Genomic DNA, 18,269 nt, shown 5'->3' on the forward strand with positions numbered 1-18,269 from the left:
TTTGTATTAAAAACTAGCATTTATTAATGTCAACCGAAACATGCAAAACAATAATAATTGTCTAAACAAAATATTTTTATTGTTAAATTATTTTACCGCACACTCTCTCTTCTATCTTTAAACACATATACCCTTTTTAATTATATACTTTTTTTTTTTTTAAATTATACATAAAATACTTAATTAAATATACACAATCGTCTTGATCATCGCATAAAACGCCATATAGAGTGTAATAAAAAAGCCAATAAAGAATACTATTGCTCGTATTGGTTGCGGTATAGGTCGAAATGCATAAACAATCGTATGTAGAATTCGTGCTAGTGCAAAAAAACGTATTAACAAACGTGCCACCAATGGTTTGGGTCCTATCGCTATGTAGGCCAAGGCAATCAACATAAAAGGCACTATATTCTCTAGATCATTGAGATGAGCTCTAAAATGTAAGATTTACATGTTAATAGTTCTGATCTTAAGTGCAATAATGTTTCTGTTATTTACCTTCTTACACGTTCTACATCAGGATCATTAAGAACAGGTTCGGCTACTTTATTTAAGGCCAAGTCTTCAGGGTTAACGAATGACTGCAAATGTAATGAGTTGTTTAGTAACAAAGAAATAGTAATATAAATCAGGTATTTTAGTAATTGTAAAAAGAAAAGAAACATAAATAATTGCATAAAGGATCTGCTACTTCAATGAGAAGTGATATGTATTTTGGTCGTAACATCCAATTCGTAGCCGATCACTTTTTTATACAAAAATGATCTTTGTGTAAAAAAGGATATTTTTTATGAAGAAACTGAATATACTTTAGTTTTTGAATATCTTCTTACACATATTCCGATAGTAATAGTTATATTTCGACCTATTTTGTCTTGTTTCTCTCAGATGTCGAAGAAATTTGGTTATTCAAACATCCTATTTCCAGGAATAGTCGTAGTTCCAAAAGTACAACATATTCTATAATATTCCGATCCTTATACACAATAGTTTTCTATAATATAATTTTCCGACCCTATAAAGTATATTCATATGTATATTCCGAGTCCTTATATGTATATAGCGGAGTCGATTTAGTCGCGTCCGTCTGGACGCGTCTGTGTGTGTAAAAATGTCGAAGTGATTTACGTGTACCCCTGCCTTGTTGGCCTAATTTCACGGTGGTGTTTTTCACCCCTTATGTGTATCTTACATGCGGATGGCAATTTTTGTACATGGTTCTGTCGGTCCATGTAAAAGCACTTAGCGCAAGTACTCGAGCTATATAATATCTGAACATTGCTGCCCCTTTGCTTAACTTCCGAGATGTAAAAACATCACTTCCGTTTACAATGGTGAAGTGCTTTACGTGAACACCTGCCGTGTTGGCCTTATTTCACGGTGGTCTTTTCCAACCACTGGGTGTATCTTACACGAGGGTGGCAATTTTTGTACATGGCTGTGGCGGTCCATGTACAAGCACTTTGCTTAAGTAACCGAACTAATCCAATCTCTGACCGTTGCTGCGCCATTGTTTAACTTCCGAGATGCAAAAACATCACTTTATAACCACGCAGATGAGATTCCCTCTGTTGAGTCGGCAACTGCACCTAGAGATGTAACCGATAGACCGAAGTACGAATCCATCACAGAGAATACACTGTGGAAAATCTGGTATGAACAGAGTTTTCACTATACAAAGAAAGAAAATTCAATAGTATCACTTGTATAAAATACCTTTCAACCATCACCATTCAACCCTGCACAACCCTGTATCATATACATACATTTAATACCAACTCAATTCCAACGCTTAGTCCCACAGTCACTCCTTTGTGGCAACAGCATCGAACTTGTTGCGAATTTTAACGTGCATCAGCAACAAAAGATTTCAACGTGCATCAGCAACAAAATCGGTCAATAAATAACGGAAGTATGACTAAAAAATTAAATTAAGCATGTATGGTTCGGAGTAAGTGAGAACCTATAAAAGGGAACTTTTTTAGAGGTTGTGGCGTCATCTGTATCGTAAACGGCCCTAACTAACCATACATTTGTAATACATTTTTTTCAAAATTTGCACAAAAAATATGACTTCCCGACCAAAATCATCTATTTTATTACCAAATAATAGTATTATATTCGGCTATGCCGAATCTTATATATCCATCAAAGCATGTTCTAGCACTATGTACCCATTTATTTTTATTATCGTGTATCGGCAGTAATATTCAAATTAGAGTGATTTTCGGAATATGGCATTTGATGCGAGTTTGGTTCATGAACCAATCTTTAATGAATTAACAAAAGAGATTAATCTTAAAAAAAACTTTTTGTCGAATTATACCATAATTCTAAAATGTTGGAATGATTTATTCAGACGAGTTATATATAAGGTTAATTACGAACATATAATATTGAAAAATCCTATAAAACTTGATTATGCCGAATTTCATCGCTTTACATTGTTTTTGATCCAATACTCCATATAAGCATAACTTATGTGGAGTATTGGATCCAATATGGACCGACTCCTATGAAATTTTTCAAAGAGATTTGAGTTCTCATAAAACTGTTATCTATGAGCGTTACAGTCATTTTCTGAAGGGGACATTATCTTAGCCCCATGCCAATTTGAAGGTAATACTAGAAGTACTGTACTTGACACTTGCATTGTATTCATTTCTACTATATCGACTCTGAGAGTCAACATTCTGAAAACAGTAGTCAGAACAAAGCAAACAGGCTGAAATTAACGACATCAACACTAAAGGATATACATATTTCCTTGGTTGAAGTATCCAGCAAGATCGCTAATGGCTGATAGAAAAATCTAAAATCAAGTAGTCTCTGGACGGACCATAAGAAAAAATAACTTTCCCGAATAGGGGGAAAAATGGCTTCCGAGTGTTCTTGGTAAATCACATATTCTTCTTTTGTAATTAGGTTGTTTCATGGAATTATATCCTCAAAAGGAGTGGAACTCCTTCAAAGGACTCTTCAAAAGGAGTGGACCGAGCAACGAGACTTGGCAATAAAAAAACTAGCCAGTATGTTTTTTAATATTCTTCAGTACTCCAGGCGTAAATCTATGCCACCTTGAGCTATTGAGTACTTGGGGAGAATGTTGTGTTGCTTAAAGACATTGGAAATTTTGCCAACCGGGCGGCAATAGGTATGCTTGAAGCTTATTTAAAGATGTGCTTTTTAACACAGTTAAGCTATTATTGTTTGATATTTGCGACCCAAGGACACTGCACTCTAAAATACCACCATTCTATTCTCAGTTATGTTGTGGGGAAGAAAAAATTAAAAAATCTCAGAGCATGTAATTATTTTTTGAATATGTGATGGCGGAATCGTATAGTAAATTTAAAAACTCATATCGAATAGAATTAAGACTGCACCCATATTGGATCGTAGTACTTAGTGACTCTTAGACAAATCTAATCTTGAGCATTTATTTAAATGTGTTTTCTTTAGTTTTGATTTACAAACAAATCACGATAAGATTACATTTGAATTACCTTTTTCCTAAAACGTCGCATTGCCGTCAATATCGACATCAGCAACATTTTTATTATCAAAATGCTACCCCAAAAGCAGTAACAACAAAATACCGGATTATCAGTTGATAATAAATTTAAAACCGTTGTTATATTTTCTTCCGATTTAGCCATTTTGCAAAATAATTTTTAACGCAAAAACTCGATATAGTACAAACGATTTTAATGACATACAAGTGTAAACTAAAATAATTTCTAGTGTTAAAACGGCCTAAGGTAAACTTGTATACAAAGTATGCATAAATGTTGTATTTTCTAGAAATTATAATTACAGGAGACAATATGTCTTTATTTTTTAATAAACATATGCTGAATTCACACGCTGAAAGGAAAACCTTGTTGATGGATAAGAATAGCTGAGACTTATAAAACTCAATAATAATGAAAATATACAGACTTGGTTTTCTGTTTGAAAGACCACAGATTTTGATAATTATTTTTTCTTCAAAAGTTTACTACTTTTAAAACAATTAAAATTAAAAAAAAACTATTCATGTTAAACTAAATTTTATCTTCTAAATAATACATATTACAATTTGTGCAAATGTGCGAGTTTGCACTCGTGTTTCATGAATCCCCTTAATACGTTGAAATTACATGCAAATGTTTTTATGTACTTTTTTTAAACTGATTGCTCTCTAGTGTAGTGCATTATTACTGATCCTTCTTGACCTCATAAGAATTTTTAAGCATATTATTTTTATACCCAACACTTTGGTTTTGTCATTCCATTTGTAACTTATCGAAATATTGTCCTTGTAAAATTCGAATACGATAGTCCAGAATATAGTCTCAATATAGTTCAGACTATAGTCCAGAATATAGTCCAGAATATAGTCTCACTATAGTCCAGAAAACAGTCTTACTATAGTCCAGAATATAGTCTCACTATAGTCCAGACTATAGTCTCAATATAGTCAAGACTATAGCCTTCCTCCAGTCAACTAAAGCCTCACTATAATCCAGTCTAATTGTAGTCCGGACTGTAGTCTTCTTATAGCCTAACTCATCGAAATATTTTATATACGTGTATTCTCGGACATTGAAAAATTCGAATACCATAGTCCAGACTATAGTTTCACTATAGTCCAGACTATAGTCTCACTATAGTCCAGACTATAGTGTCACTATAGTCCAGACTATAGTCTCACTATAGTCCAGACTATGGTCTCACTATAGTCCAGACTATGGTCTCACTATAGTCCAGACTATAGTGTCACTATAGTCCAGACTGTAGTCTCACTATAATACAGACTATAGTCTCACTATAGTACAGACTATAGTCTCACTATAGTACAGACTATAGTCTCACTATAGTACAGACTATAGTCTCACTATAGTACAGACTATAGTCTCACTATAGTACAGACTATAGTCTCACTATAGTACAGACTATAGTCTCACTAGACTATAGTCTCACTATAGTACAGACAAGAGTCTCACTATAGTACAGACAAGAGTCTCACTATAGTCCAGACTATAGTCTCACTATAGTCTAGACTATAGTCTAACCATAGTCCGGACTTAAGTCTTACTATAGTTCATATTATAGTCTCACTACAGTCCAGAATTTTAACTTTCTTGATCTGTCGGATTTTACCTATTTTCCAAATATGTATTTCTAATAAGTTAGTGCCTTCTGAACGTTATCTACACCATACAAAAACGGCTAGGACTCAAAAACGACCAATATTTTTATATGTTACACATGGATTGACAAAATCAATACACCACCATCTGAACAATGATGGGTTTATTATTTTGTCTAGACTTCTAGCGCACGTCATAATATTTATTTCGTTTTTATTTACAAGAAATTCATTTTTTAATTGATTACTCATTTCAAAATTGTATATATTACTTTTCTTTCCGGATGTACTTAGCCTATATTTTCTTTGTCAAAATCAAAACCTAAATAGCACAGAGCATCTTCAAATTCCTGCATAAACTTCCGTTAAGATTTAATTCAAATTTTTGGTTTGTGTCTATCTGTATGTCTGATATTGAAATACTATATTCTTTATTAATATGGCTTTTTGGACTTGAAGGAATTTTAATGAGTGTGTTTTTCTTGGATTCATTTGTATCTTTCATGGCGAGTGTGCTATTCGTTTCATTATTTAAACCTTGATCTTTGTATTATTTTTTTGAATTTCTATTTAACAAAACAAAAATCCAACATGCGAGTACATTTTTTGTTTCTAGTTTGATAAGACGACAACACCTTAAAAAACATTTACCAAAATTTACTTTGAACAAAAAAAAAAAAAAATGTGATGAAAACGAATTGCATTAACTGCGTTTGGTATTATTTTAGCATTTGTTTGTTCTTTGAATTTGAACAATTTAAGTACGAATACAATCTGTTAGGTTATCAAAATATTTGACTTTCATTTCTGTAGGCATGTGTTTTGAACAAAAATATGTTGTTATTTTTTTCCAAGCCTGTCTAAATGTTTAAATAATTAATTATAAAATGTATTAATTGCAGTAAATTTAATAAGTGATAATGAAATAATAAAATAACTGGCCACGACCAGTTTGACATTTTCTTCTTCTTAAAATACACGTTACATGTTCTAAATTTAAAATTATGTTTATTAAAATAATTTTAAAAACAAATAAATTTTGTGATCTGTCAGAAAATTAAATAATTTTTATGGAAAATTTAAAGTGATCACATATCACTCACCTTCATAAAATATTCGTTTTCTCATTCCGTTTGTAACACATCAAAATATTAGTGGTAGATCCACAAAAATATTTAAAAATTCTGGGTTTTAAGATTATATTATTATTGATCGATGGCATAACATTAAGATCTAAAATAGGCTATAGACAGCTTCAGAATATACCTACATATGTATATGTAAAATTTCATATAAATCGGTTCAATGGTTTTAAACTGAAAGCGTAGCAAATGCAAGACAGGAGGGTGTATTTGATATATGATACATTCTAGTTCGATCTTTTTGATGTCTGATCTTTCTACTAATATCTACAGAGAAGTGGGGATATTTTTTTAGGATTGATCTTTCTCCATTGTAATCTTCAGGTTTGAACTTCTAACTAATGATTTTATTTAACTTATTATGTTAGTCAATTCTTAATCGTACGATCGATCGTTTATCTAGTTTCTACTGAAAACGTTTGCAAAACTGAAATGTTAAAAATATTTTTAACAGACCACGTCAATAATATAAAATAAAGAACAAATTTCACAAGAAATCAACTACAAATTTCCCATTAAAGAATAAAATAAAAAAGTGTATTCATCATTAAAAGAAATACTAAAAAATGACGTATTGTATGTATAAGAATGTCTGCTAAATACACACAAACAGGCCATAAACAGTTGTGGTCAAAATAATAGTAAACGTTTATATAGAATATACAATTTTTTTGTGGGACATTATCTGTTACTTGAGTATAAAATATGCTCCAAAAATTGCTCATTTTAATTTACTTTAAATGTCTAAATAGTCTTATCTGAGATTACGTTATTTCCGTGAGTGGTTATTTATGATCTTGAAGGGAACAAAACTGTAGTCCAAAACTATGGACTGTAGCCTAAACAATAGATAATACTATTTTTGTTTACCCTCAACTGTCTAGAATATATACAAAATTAAAGTCAGGATTTAATTCCAGACCGTAGTCCATACTATAGTTCAGGCTATTGACAAGACTATAGCACAGACTGCAGATAAGACTATAATCCAGACTATAGACAAGACAATACCCTATATAGTTCAGACAATGGACTGTAGTCCAGACTATAATCCAGACTCCAGATATACAAAATTATAGTCAGGACTTACTTCTAGACCGTAGTCTAAGCTATAGTTCAGGCTATTGACAAAACTATAGTCCAGACTGAAGATAAGACTATAATCCAGAATATAGACAAGACATACTATAGACAACTTTAGATAAGACTATATATAGTCCAGACTATAGATAAGACTATAGTCCAGATTATAGACAATACTATAGTCCAGATAATATAGTCCAGATAATATAGTCCAGACTGTCGACAAGACTGTAGTCCAGACTTTCGACAAAACTGTCAACAAGACTGTAGTCCAGACTGTCGACAAGACTGTCGACAAGACTGACGACAAGACTGACGACAAGATTGACGACAAGATTGTAGTCCAGACTTTCGACAAGACTTTAGTCCGAACTATAAGAAATCTCTATATAATACGTCTTTGTGAGAACTTTGTTCATTTGTGGATTGATCGCCCTACAATTCACATGTGTGCTTTTTAGGGTATTTAATTATTCGGGTTTTTGTCTTATTCGGTTTATTCGACAAATAATTATGTGTGGGTTTAAGTTAGCCGGTTAATAACCGGATAATTCAAAATTACTCGGTTAATTGAATAAGAGGAAACTGGATGTTTTTTTATTAATATTATTTCTTTTTTACAATATTTTTCTTCCTATAACAAACAAAATTATAATTTTTCACTTCTTAAAATTTTTTTCTCAAATATTAGAAATTACTTCTTTTCATGTGAAATCAATTTCTATATTAAGAAATTAAGTTAATTAATTTTATGTTTTTGAGATTTTTCAACGAGTTCCAGAATTCATACGTTCCAATGAACTAGAGTATAACCATTGCTGAAGAACTTATTTGAAATACTTATGAAACACAATACTGGATGTAGAAGTAAAGGCGATATCATTATTTCCAATATTTCTTTTCAGGAATCTGAAAGTTTCTGGGTTTATGTATGAACCGATTCTAGAAGTAGTTAATCAGAACAAATTCTCACCATATTTCTGAAGTATTGTTATAAAAACATCAAATAAATCTTCTTCGTTATATGTATATGATTCATTTTAGTTCGGGGGGAAATCTTTGGTTTTAATTATATAAACAATTTGGAATCGATATTTTTAGGAGAGATCTTTTTCCATTGAAATCTTCTGATCTTAAATTCTTACAAAGATTTTAGACTATTACTTATTAAGCTAGTCAATTCTTAATCGTACGATCCATCGTTTATCTAGTTTCTACTGAAAACGTTTGCAAAACTAAATGGTCAAAAATATATAATAAGAATTAATAATAATAACAATGTCTGTTAAATACACAAACAGGCCATAAACAGTTGAGGCCAAAATAATAGTAAACGTTTATACAGAATATACAATTTTATGTGGGAAATCATCTGTAAATTGAGTATAAAATGTGCTCCAGAAATTGCTCATTTTAATTTACTTTAAAATGGAATAATCTTATCCGAGATTACGTTATTTCCGTGAGTGGTTATATATGATCTTGAAGGGAACAAAACTGTATTCCAAATTATGGACTATAGCCTAAACAATAGATAATACTATTTCTGTTAACCTGGTAGATAGTACTATAGACACACTATAGTCCAGTCAACTGTCTAGAATATATACAAAATTAAAGTCAGAACTTAATTTCAGACCGTAATCCATACTATAGTTCAGGCTATTGACAAGACTATAGTCCAGACTGTAGATAAGACTATAATCCAGACTATAGACAAGACAAGACAATACCTTATATAGTCCAGACTATAGACAAGACTATAATCCAGACTATAGCCCAGACTATAATCCAGATTGTCGACAAAACTATATACAAGGCTATAGTCGAGAGTATATATAAAAATTATAGTCAGGATTTACTTCTAGACCGCAGTCCAAACTATAGTTCAGGCTATTGACATGACTACAGTCCAGACTGAAGATAAGACTATAGTACATACTCTTTAGATAAGACTATAGTCCAAATTATATAGTCCAGACTGTCGACAAGACTGTAGTCCAGACTGTCGACAAAACTGCCGACAAGACTGTCGACAAGACTATCGACAAGACTGTCGACAAGACTGACGACAAGACTGACGACAAGACTGTCGACAAGATTGTAGTCCAGACTGTCGACAAGACTTTAGTCCCGACTATAAGAAATCTCTATATAATACGTCTTTGTGAGAGCTTTGTTCATTTGTGGATTGATCGCCCTACAATTCACATGTGTGCTTTTTAGGGTATTTAATTATTCGGGTTTTTGTCTTATTCGGTTTATTCGACAAATAATTATTTGTGGGTTTAAGTTAGCCGGTTAATAACCGGATAATTCAAAATTATTCGGTTAATCGAATAAGAAGAAACTGGATGTTTTTTTTATTAATATTATTTTTTTTTACAATATTTTTCTTCCTATAACAAACAAAATTATAATTTTTCACTTCTTAAATTTTTTTCTCAAATATTAGAAATTATTTCTCTTCATTTGAAATCCTTTTCTATATAAATAAATTAAGTTAATTAATTTTATGTTTTTGAGATTTTTCAACGAGTTCCAGAATTCATACGTTCCAATGAACTAGGGTATAACTATTGCTGAAAAATTTATTTGAAATACTCATTATTTCCAAGATTTCTTTTCAGGAATCTAAAAGTTTTTGGGTTTCTGTATGAACCGATTCTAGAAGTAGGTAAATCAGAACAAATTCTCACCATATTTCTGAAGTATTGTTATAAAAATCATCAAATAAATATTCTTCATTATATATGATACATTTTAGTTCGATCTTTTTGGTGTGTGATCATTCTACTAATATGTACAGATAAGGGGGGAAAATCTTCGGTTTTAATTATATAAACAATTTGGAATCGATATTTTTAGGAGTGATCTTTTTCCATTGAAATCTTCAGGTTTTAAATTCTTACTAAAGAGTTTAGACTATTACTTATTAAGTAAGTCAATTATTAATCGTACGATCGATCGTTTATCTAGTTTCTACTGAAAACGTTTGCAAAACTAAATGGTCAAAAATATATAATAAGAAATAATAATAATAATAAGAATGTCTGTTAAATACTCAAACAGGCCATAAACAGTTGTGCCAAAATAATAGTAAACGTTTATACAGAATATACAATTTTATTTGTGGGACATCATCTGTAACATTTAATTTACTTTAAAATGGAATAATTTTATTTGAGATTACGTTATTTCCGTGAGTGGTTATATATGATCATGAATGGAACAAAACTGTAGTCCAAAACTATGGACTATACCCTTAACAATAGATATTATTATTTCTGTTTACCCGGTACATAGTACTACAGACACACTATAGTCCAGTCAACTGTCTATAATATATACAAAATTATTGTCAGGACTTAATTCCAGACCGTAGTCCAGACTATAGTTCAGGCTATTGACAAGACTATGATCCAGACTGTAGATAAGACTACATTCCAGACTCTAGACAAGATAATACCTAATACAGTCCAGAATATAGACAAGACTAAAGCCAGACTATAATCCAGACTATAGCCCAGACTATAATCCAGACTATAGTCCAGAATGTCGAAAAAACTATAGACAAGACTATAGTCGAGAATATATACATAATTATAGTCAGGATTTACTTCTAGACCGTAGTCCAAACTATAGTTCAGACTATTGATAAGACTATAGTCCAGACTGAAGATAAGACTATAATTCAGAATATAGTCCATACTACACAAGTCCATACAAGACTGTCGACAAGACTGACGACAAGACTGGCGACAAGACTGTAGTCCACACTGTCGACAAGACTTAAGTTCGGACTATAAGAAATCTCTATATAATACGTCTTTTGTGAGAGCTTTCTTCATTTGTGGATAGATTGCCCTATAATTCACATGTGTGCTTTTTTGGGTATTCAATTATTCGGGTTTTTGTCTTATTCGGTTTATTCGACAAATAATTATTTGAGGGTTTAAGTTAGTCGGTTAATAATCGGATAATTCAAAATTATTCGGTTAATCGAATAAAAGGAAAATGGATGTTGTTTTTATTAATATTATTTCTTTTTTACAATATTTTTCTCTTATAACAAACAAAATTATAATTTTCCACTTCTTAATTTTTTTTTCTCAAATATTATAAATTATTTCTTTTCATATGAAATCCTTTTCTATATAAAGAAGTTAAGTTAATTAATATTATGTTTTTGAGATTTTTCAACGTGTTCCATAATTCATACGTTCCAATGAACTAGGGTATAACTATTGCTGAAGAACTTATTTGAAAACTTAAGAAACACAACTCTGTTCTTCAAAACTGGATGTAGAAGTAAAGGCTATATCATTATTTCCAAGATTTCTTTTCAGGTAACTGAAAGTTTCTGGGTTTTTGTATGAACCGATTCTAGAAGTAGGTAAATCAGAAAAAATTTTCACCATAAATATTTCTGAAGTATTGTTATAAAAATCATCAAATAAATATTCTTCATTATATATGATACATTTTAGTTCGATCTTTTTGGTGTGTGATCATTCTACTAATATGTACAGATAAGGGGGAAAATCTTCGGTTTTAATTATATAAATAATTTGGAATCGATATTTTTAGGAGTGATCTTTTTCCATTGAAATCTTCTGGTTTTAAATTCTTACTAAAGAGTTTAGACTATTACTTATTAAGTTAGTCAATTCTTAATCGTACGATCGATCGTTTATCTAGTTTCTACTGAAAACGTTTGCAAAACTAAATGGTCAAAAATATATAATAAGAAATAATAATAAGATTGTCTGTTAAATACATAAACAGGCCAAAATAATAGTAAACGTTTATACAGAATATACAATTTTATTTGTAGGACATCATCTGTAACTTTTAATTTACTTTAAAATGGAATAATCTTATCTGAGATTACGTTATTTCCGTGAGTGGTTATATATGATCATGAAGGGAACAAAACTGTAGTCCAAAACTATGGACTATAGCCTAAACAATAGATAATACTCTGTTTACCCGGTAGATAGTACTATAGACACAAAATTAAAGTCAGGACTTAATTCCAGACCGTAGTCCAGACTGTAGTTCAGGCTATTGACAAGACTGTAGATAATGCTATAATCCAGACTATAGACAAGATAATACCTTATACAGTCCAGAATATAGACAATACTATAGCCAGACTATAATCCACACTATAGTCCAGATTGTCGACAAGACTATAGTCGAGAATATATACATAATTATAGTCAGGATTTATTTCTAGACCGTAGTCCAAACTATAGTTCAGGCTATTGACAAGACTATAGTCCAGACTGAAGATAAGACTATAATCCAGAATATAGACAAGACTATAGTCCATACTATAGACAACTTTAGATAAGACTATATTCCAGACTATAGTGCAGATTATAGACAATACTAAAGTGCAGATTTTATAGTCCAGACTGTCGACAAGACTGTCGACAAGACTGACGACAAGACTGTCGACATGTCTGACGACAAGACTTTAGTCCGAACTATAAGAAATCTCTATATAATACGTCTTTTGTGGGAGCTTTGTTCATTTGCGGATAGATCGCCCTATAATTCACATGTGTGCTTTTTAGGGTATTCAATTATTCGGGTTTTTGTCTTATTCGGTTTATTCGACAAATAATTATTTGAGGGTTTAAGTTAGCCGGTTAATAATCGGATAATTCAAAATTATTCGGTTAATCGAATAAAAGGAAACTGGATGGTTTTTTATTCATAATTTTTCTTATTACAATATTTTTGTTCCTGTAACAAACGAAATTATAATTTTCCACTTTCAATTTTTTTTTTTCTCAAATATTATAAATTATTTATTTTCATATGAAATCCTTTTCTATATAAAGAAGTTAAGTTAATTAATATTATGTTTTTGAGATTTTTATTACTTATTAAGTTAGTCAATTCTTAATCGTACGATCGATCGTTTATCTAGTTTCTACTGAAAACGTTTGCAAAACTAAATGGTCAAAAATATATAATAAGATTCTTATTATAAGAAATAATAATAAGATTGTCTGTTAAATACATAAACAGGCCAAAATAATAAAATATACATAATTATAGTCAGGATTTATTTCTAGACCGTAGTCCAAACTATAGTTCAGGCTATTGACAAGACTATAGTCCAGACTGAAGATAAGACTATAATCCAGAATATAGACAAGACTATAGTCCATACTATAGACAACTTTAGATAAGATTATAGACAATACTAAAGTGCAGATTTTATAGTCCAGACTGTCGACAAGACTGTCGACAAGACTGACGACAAGACTGACGACAAGACTGTCGACATGTCTGACGACAAGACTTTAGTCCGAACTATAAGAAATTTCTATATAATACGTCTTTTGTGGGAGCTTTGTTCATTTGTGGATAGATCGCCCTATAATTCACATGTGTGCTTTTTAGGGTATTCAATTATTCGGGTTTTTGTCTTATTCGGTTTATTCGACAAATAATTATTTGAGGGTTTAAGTTAGCCGGTTAATAATCGGATAATTCAAAATTATTCGGTTAATCGAATAAAAGGAAACTGGATGGTTTTTTATTCATAATTTTTCTTATTAACAATATTTTTGTTCCTGTAACAAACGAAATTATAATTTTCCACTTTCAATTTTTTTTTCTCAAATATTAGAAATTATTTCTTTTCATGTAAAATCCTTTTCTATATAAATAAATTAAGTTAATTAATATTATGTTCTTGAGATTTTTCAACGTGTTCCAGAATTCATACGTTCCGATGAACTAGGGTATAACTATTGCTGAAGAACTTATTTGAAATACTTAAGAAACACAACACTGTTCCTCAAAACTGGATGTAGAAGTAAAGGCTATATCATTATTTCCAAGATTTCTTTTCAGGTAACTGAAAGTTTCTGGGTTTCTGTTTGAACCGATTCTAGAAGTAGGAAAATCAGAACAAATTCTCACCATATTTCTGAAGTATTCTTCATTATAGAAAAAATAATTAAGGAATTTATAAAGGAAGAAAATTTATTATAAAAATATTAAATTTTGTATAAAATATACAATAACTTTACTGTTAAATAATAAGTTTTCTTAATCGGTTAATTGATATAAATTATTCGGTTTATTCGTTATTTGAAATTTGGCAATTTTTATTTATTCGAGCGATTAATCGGTAAAATTTGACTGACTATTAATCGTTTGAATACTCTAGTGCTTTTCCTCTTTTCAAGCTCGTTTTGGGGCTACTTAATTGATCGCTACTGTAACATGCATCAGACATGTACACTTCCAAATACAGACAGTCTATGGTTATGTATCGATATAGAGAAAAGCTAAGTAAATATATTCTGTAGACAAACAAGTCTTGTTGGAAGACAACATGGAACGTTAAGAGTTATACACTCATAAAATGCACAAGAAAAAACATACTTAAATTATTATTTTTCTTTTTTTTTTTTTGCAAAGAAGAAAAAAAATTTAAAATGATGAAATACAAAAAGAACGAGTAACTAAGTACATAAATAGAAAACCGGCAAAAAAAGTACACATAAATAATAAGAAATACAGGCGGCGGACAAGCAACAGTCACCAAAAATCGTACCAGAAAAACACGTTTCCAAACCACACGTAAAAAGATCAAAGTCCAGCATGAGAAAAAACACAAAAAATAAAGTAATGACGAAACATTGTATGTGTATGATCAAGTAGTCTTTACTTGGTCGTAAATAAATAAAAATTTGAAAAATAAGGCGAGGGAGATACCTATCTAAAGAGATACAATGATTTTTTTTGTACACCATTAAGAGTTTCCGAGGAAAGTAATATTTTTGTAAGAGTTAACATTACTCTTAAAATATTTTTGCGAAGAGAAGTTTTAAAGTTTTTTTTTTTTTTTTTTGTAAATGAGTATAAAAATCATGTTTTTAATAAGTGATCTCACACTGATATACATACATATATATAGTTTTATATATATATTTATGAAAGTAGGTGTGTATATATGAGATCAATAAATGTCTAAATGGAAATTTTGAAAAATATACCGTCTAGCAGTTTAATTATGTTTTGCCCTGGCCAGGTTTTCTGGTTATCGATCGTGGAAAATACTAAAACTATTGCGTTAAAAGATCAAAGTCCTTTTATAAAAAAAATAGTTTTTTTATTTTATTTGACAAGCCTTAAAATTTCAGATAGTATGCTTTTTTTTAAGTCAGTCACCAAGGTCTTTTTTTTAATGTTTATTATTTATTTATAAATGAAATGTAAACAAAACATGTTTGTCGATTAGCTGCGATCGTATGTTATTCTAAGATGAGAGAACAATTCGATTAACAAATTTAAACTAAAAAAAAAATGTGGATGAATAATCATAGATAAGGAAAGAATCGCGACCCTTACACGAAACTTTAGTTTAATAAGAAAATATTTTCTTAGTTAAGTTAGTTAAGTACTTTTTGATATCGGAAAATACCGATATCAGTAACCCCACCACATTTTCGGTACTTTTTTTTTATTATAAACTTTGATAAATTGACTAGTCTATAGTCTAGATAGACTAGACTCTATCTATAGTCTAGTCTATAGCCAATTTTCCACGACTGGTGTATGATATCATACAGTCGGTTTTGATCGACTATGTTCATTATATTTTTAATAAGAATCTAAAAGCCCTTCCTCCGATATTCGTTCCTGTCCGTTAAATAGGGTGTTTATATAAAAATCAAGAAGCAATTCCATCGTAAAATATAACTTAAAATATTTTATATCTTATAAAATGACGTGGACCCTTATTATCAACTGGAACCTTGAAACCATCAAGTACTTTTTACGAGAAGTAGTTACTTCTTTGTTTGCTGAAATTCTTATAGATTTCATATTTTATTTACGATTACTAAAGATTACAAATTCTATATACATACGCATGTATGTATGTATGTGTGCAAACATTTAATTTCTTATTGTAAATCAATAAATCACCTGATACTTTTAATGTTTATTATTTACAGATTAAGTTATTATATGAAAAAACAAACTACGTTCGAATTTTTATTACAATTTACAACAATTTATTTGATTTTTGTATTTTTTATAACAACCACAATCGCTTCTAAGTACTTAACGCTACAGTTCTACCGAACTTTACTAGTAGTCTCGTAAATTTCAATAATTTAATTTGATTACAATGCCAATTACATTTTGTACTTTGAGCTTTCGATTTTGTACGCGATGATCATGTCTACAAATTACGCGTAAATAGTCGTCGTATTATCGCCACTATAAAGAAAATATAATAAAAAAAACTAAAGAAAATGTTGTTTTTTTTAAATAAATAAATTGTAAATTGTTTGTCAGAATGGGGATGTGTGGATGTAGTTTTTTTTTTATTACTACAGAATCAACACCAGAAATCGTCTGGCTTGAGTACAAAGGTTCTTCGCAGAATTTTCCTCATATGGGATAGTACATAATAAGGTGGAAATATCAAGATCTACTGAAATTATAAAACTAATTATGGAATAATTTGATCTTCAGTTTTCGTATAGAAAATCGTTAGTAATGACTTGTACTTATACAACAACTTACTTTTCAATAAGTACTAAATGACGTCTGTATTACTTTTAAGTGTACTTTTTAAAACATTGAAATCCTTTAAGAAGGCCACAGGATCACGAAGAAATACTAAAAACATAGTTTTTCTCCATTAAATGTATAGTTTCAGATGTATATCATCTGGTTCGTGTTTAATTTTGAGTGTCGGACGGTGGAATCAGTGAAAAACTGGTTTTATTAGCTTACATTGAAAAGTAATGAGTATAACTTTACCACGTATGTTTTTACTGCGTAAGAACCAGCTCATCATATCTATACAAATATGAGTGATCTACAGCCGACTTTAAGTTTCCTTAAAAGTATGAGTGATCACAGATTTTCTCTAAATATGAGTGCTCACAATTTTTTCACTATTTTCTCAATAAGTATCTAGAGGCGATTTAAGGTTTCTTATATAAAAATAAATTTTTGTTGGGAAACATTAGTGATCATAGACGTTCACTATTTTCTAAATTGGAACTTTATTTTAGGATCTAGAGGAGATTTTATGTTTTTCATATAAAAGTCCATTTTTGGTAGAAAATATGAGTGATCACAGATTTTCACTATGGCCGATTTTAGTGGTTTCTTATAAAACTGATTTTTGACAGTAAATATGAATAGTTACAGATATTCTATTTTCGAGTGTTATTTATGGATTTACGATCGAATTAAGGTTTCTTATATTAAAGATTAGCCCCTCGGGGCACGTTACCTAGATGAACTTTCCCCATCTTAGTGTGACTGCAGTCAGGGAGAAAAGAGAAGTGCTACCAGTGCCTCTCATATGCCGGGACTGTAAAATGTAAGCTCCTGGTGGTGTAAAATGTAAGCTCCTTTTTTTTCTTGGAATGGCTTGACCAGGGGTCAAAACAATGAGCCATATAATCTGGTACCTCGGGAAAGTGTAGCCCACAGGACAAAGTTTTTTCCCCCCCGGGGCATGTTACCTTGATGAAAGAGCCTCATCTTGGTGTTATTGCAATCCCGGGAAAAATATATAAAAATATAAAAAATATATATAAACTGGTGATGATCAAATGTATCCTCGGCATTTCTTTCGAATGATTAGACATGTGGTCTAACCAGAGAACCACATAATCTGGTACCATGGGAACCGGTAGCCCGCAGTTAGGAGTTTCGGACTTTGTCTTGTCCTGGTTATTGGAGAGATCCGTTCGGGGTGCACGTGGTGGCTGTGGTTTAAATTTAAATTCGTGCGAAAAAAATGTCGGTTAAAAGACTGATGCACGGTAATTCGGGATAAATTCGGTGCTGTTGCCGAGATAACATATACCCCACAGAGGACTGACTGTGGGACTAAACTTTAG

The 18,269-nt window shown here is 30.7% G+C and overlaps 2 protein-coding genes across 2 annotated transcripts in view; one reads left to right on the forward strand and one right to left on the reverse strand.

The window, feature by feature from the left end:
- The window catches only part of LOC119605121 (cytochrome c oxidase copper chaperone), a 35,525-nt gene that overhangs the window by 5,945 nt on the left and 11,311 nt on the right, over window positions 1-18,269 (forward strand). The gene's annotated exons all lie outside the window — the stretch shown is intronic.
- LOC119605120 (microsomal glutathione S-transferase 1-like) lies at window positions 65-3,713 on the reverse strand. The gene is made up of 3 exons (XM_037958079.1): window positions 3,510-3,713; window positions 502-584; window positions 65-436 (listed from the first exon to the last, which is right to left on the reverse strand). The coding sequence occupies exons 1-3, from the start codon at window positions 3,660-3,662 to the stop codon at window positions 184-186; spliced, it is 489 nt and encodes a 162-aa protein (XP_037814007.1). The 5' UTR covers window positions 3,663-3,713; the 3' UTR covers window positions 65-183.

Source organism: Lucilia sericata, unplaced genomic scaffold, assembly GCF_015586225.1.
Source record: "Lucilia sericata isolate MDLA Ls3-8-SP2 unplaced genomic scaffold, ASM1558622v1 Contig000457F_arrow, whole genome shotgun sequence".
NCBI lineage: Eukaryota > Metazoa > Arthropoda > Insecta > Diptera > Calliphoridae > Lucilia > Lucilia sericata.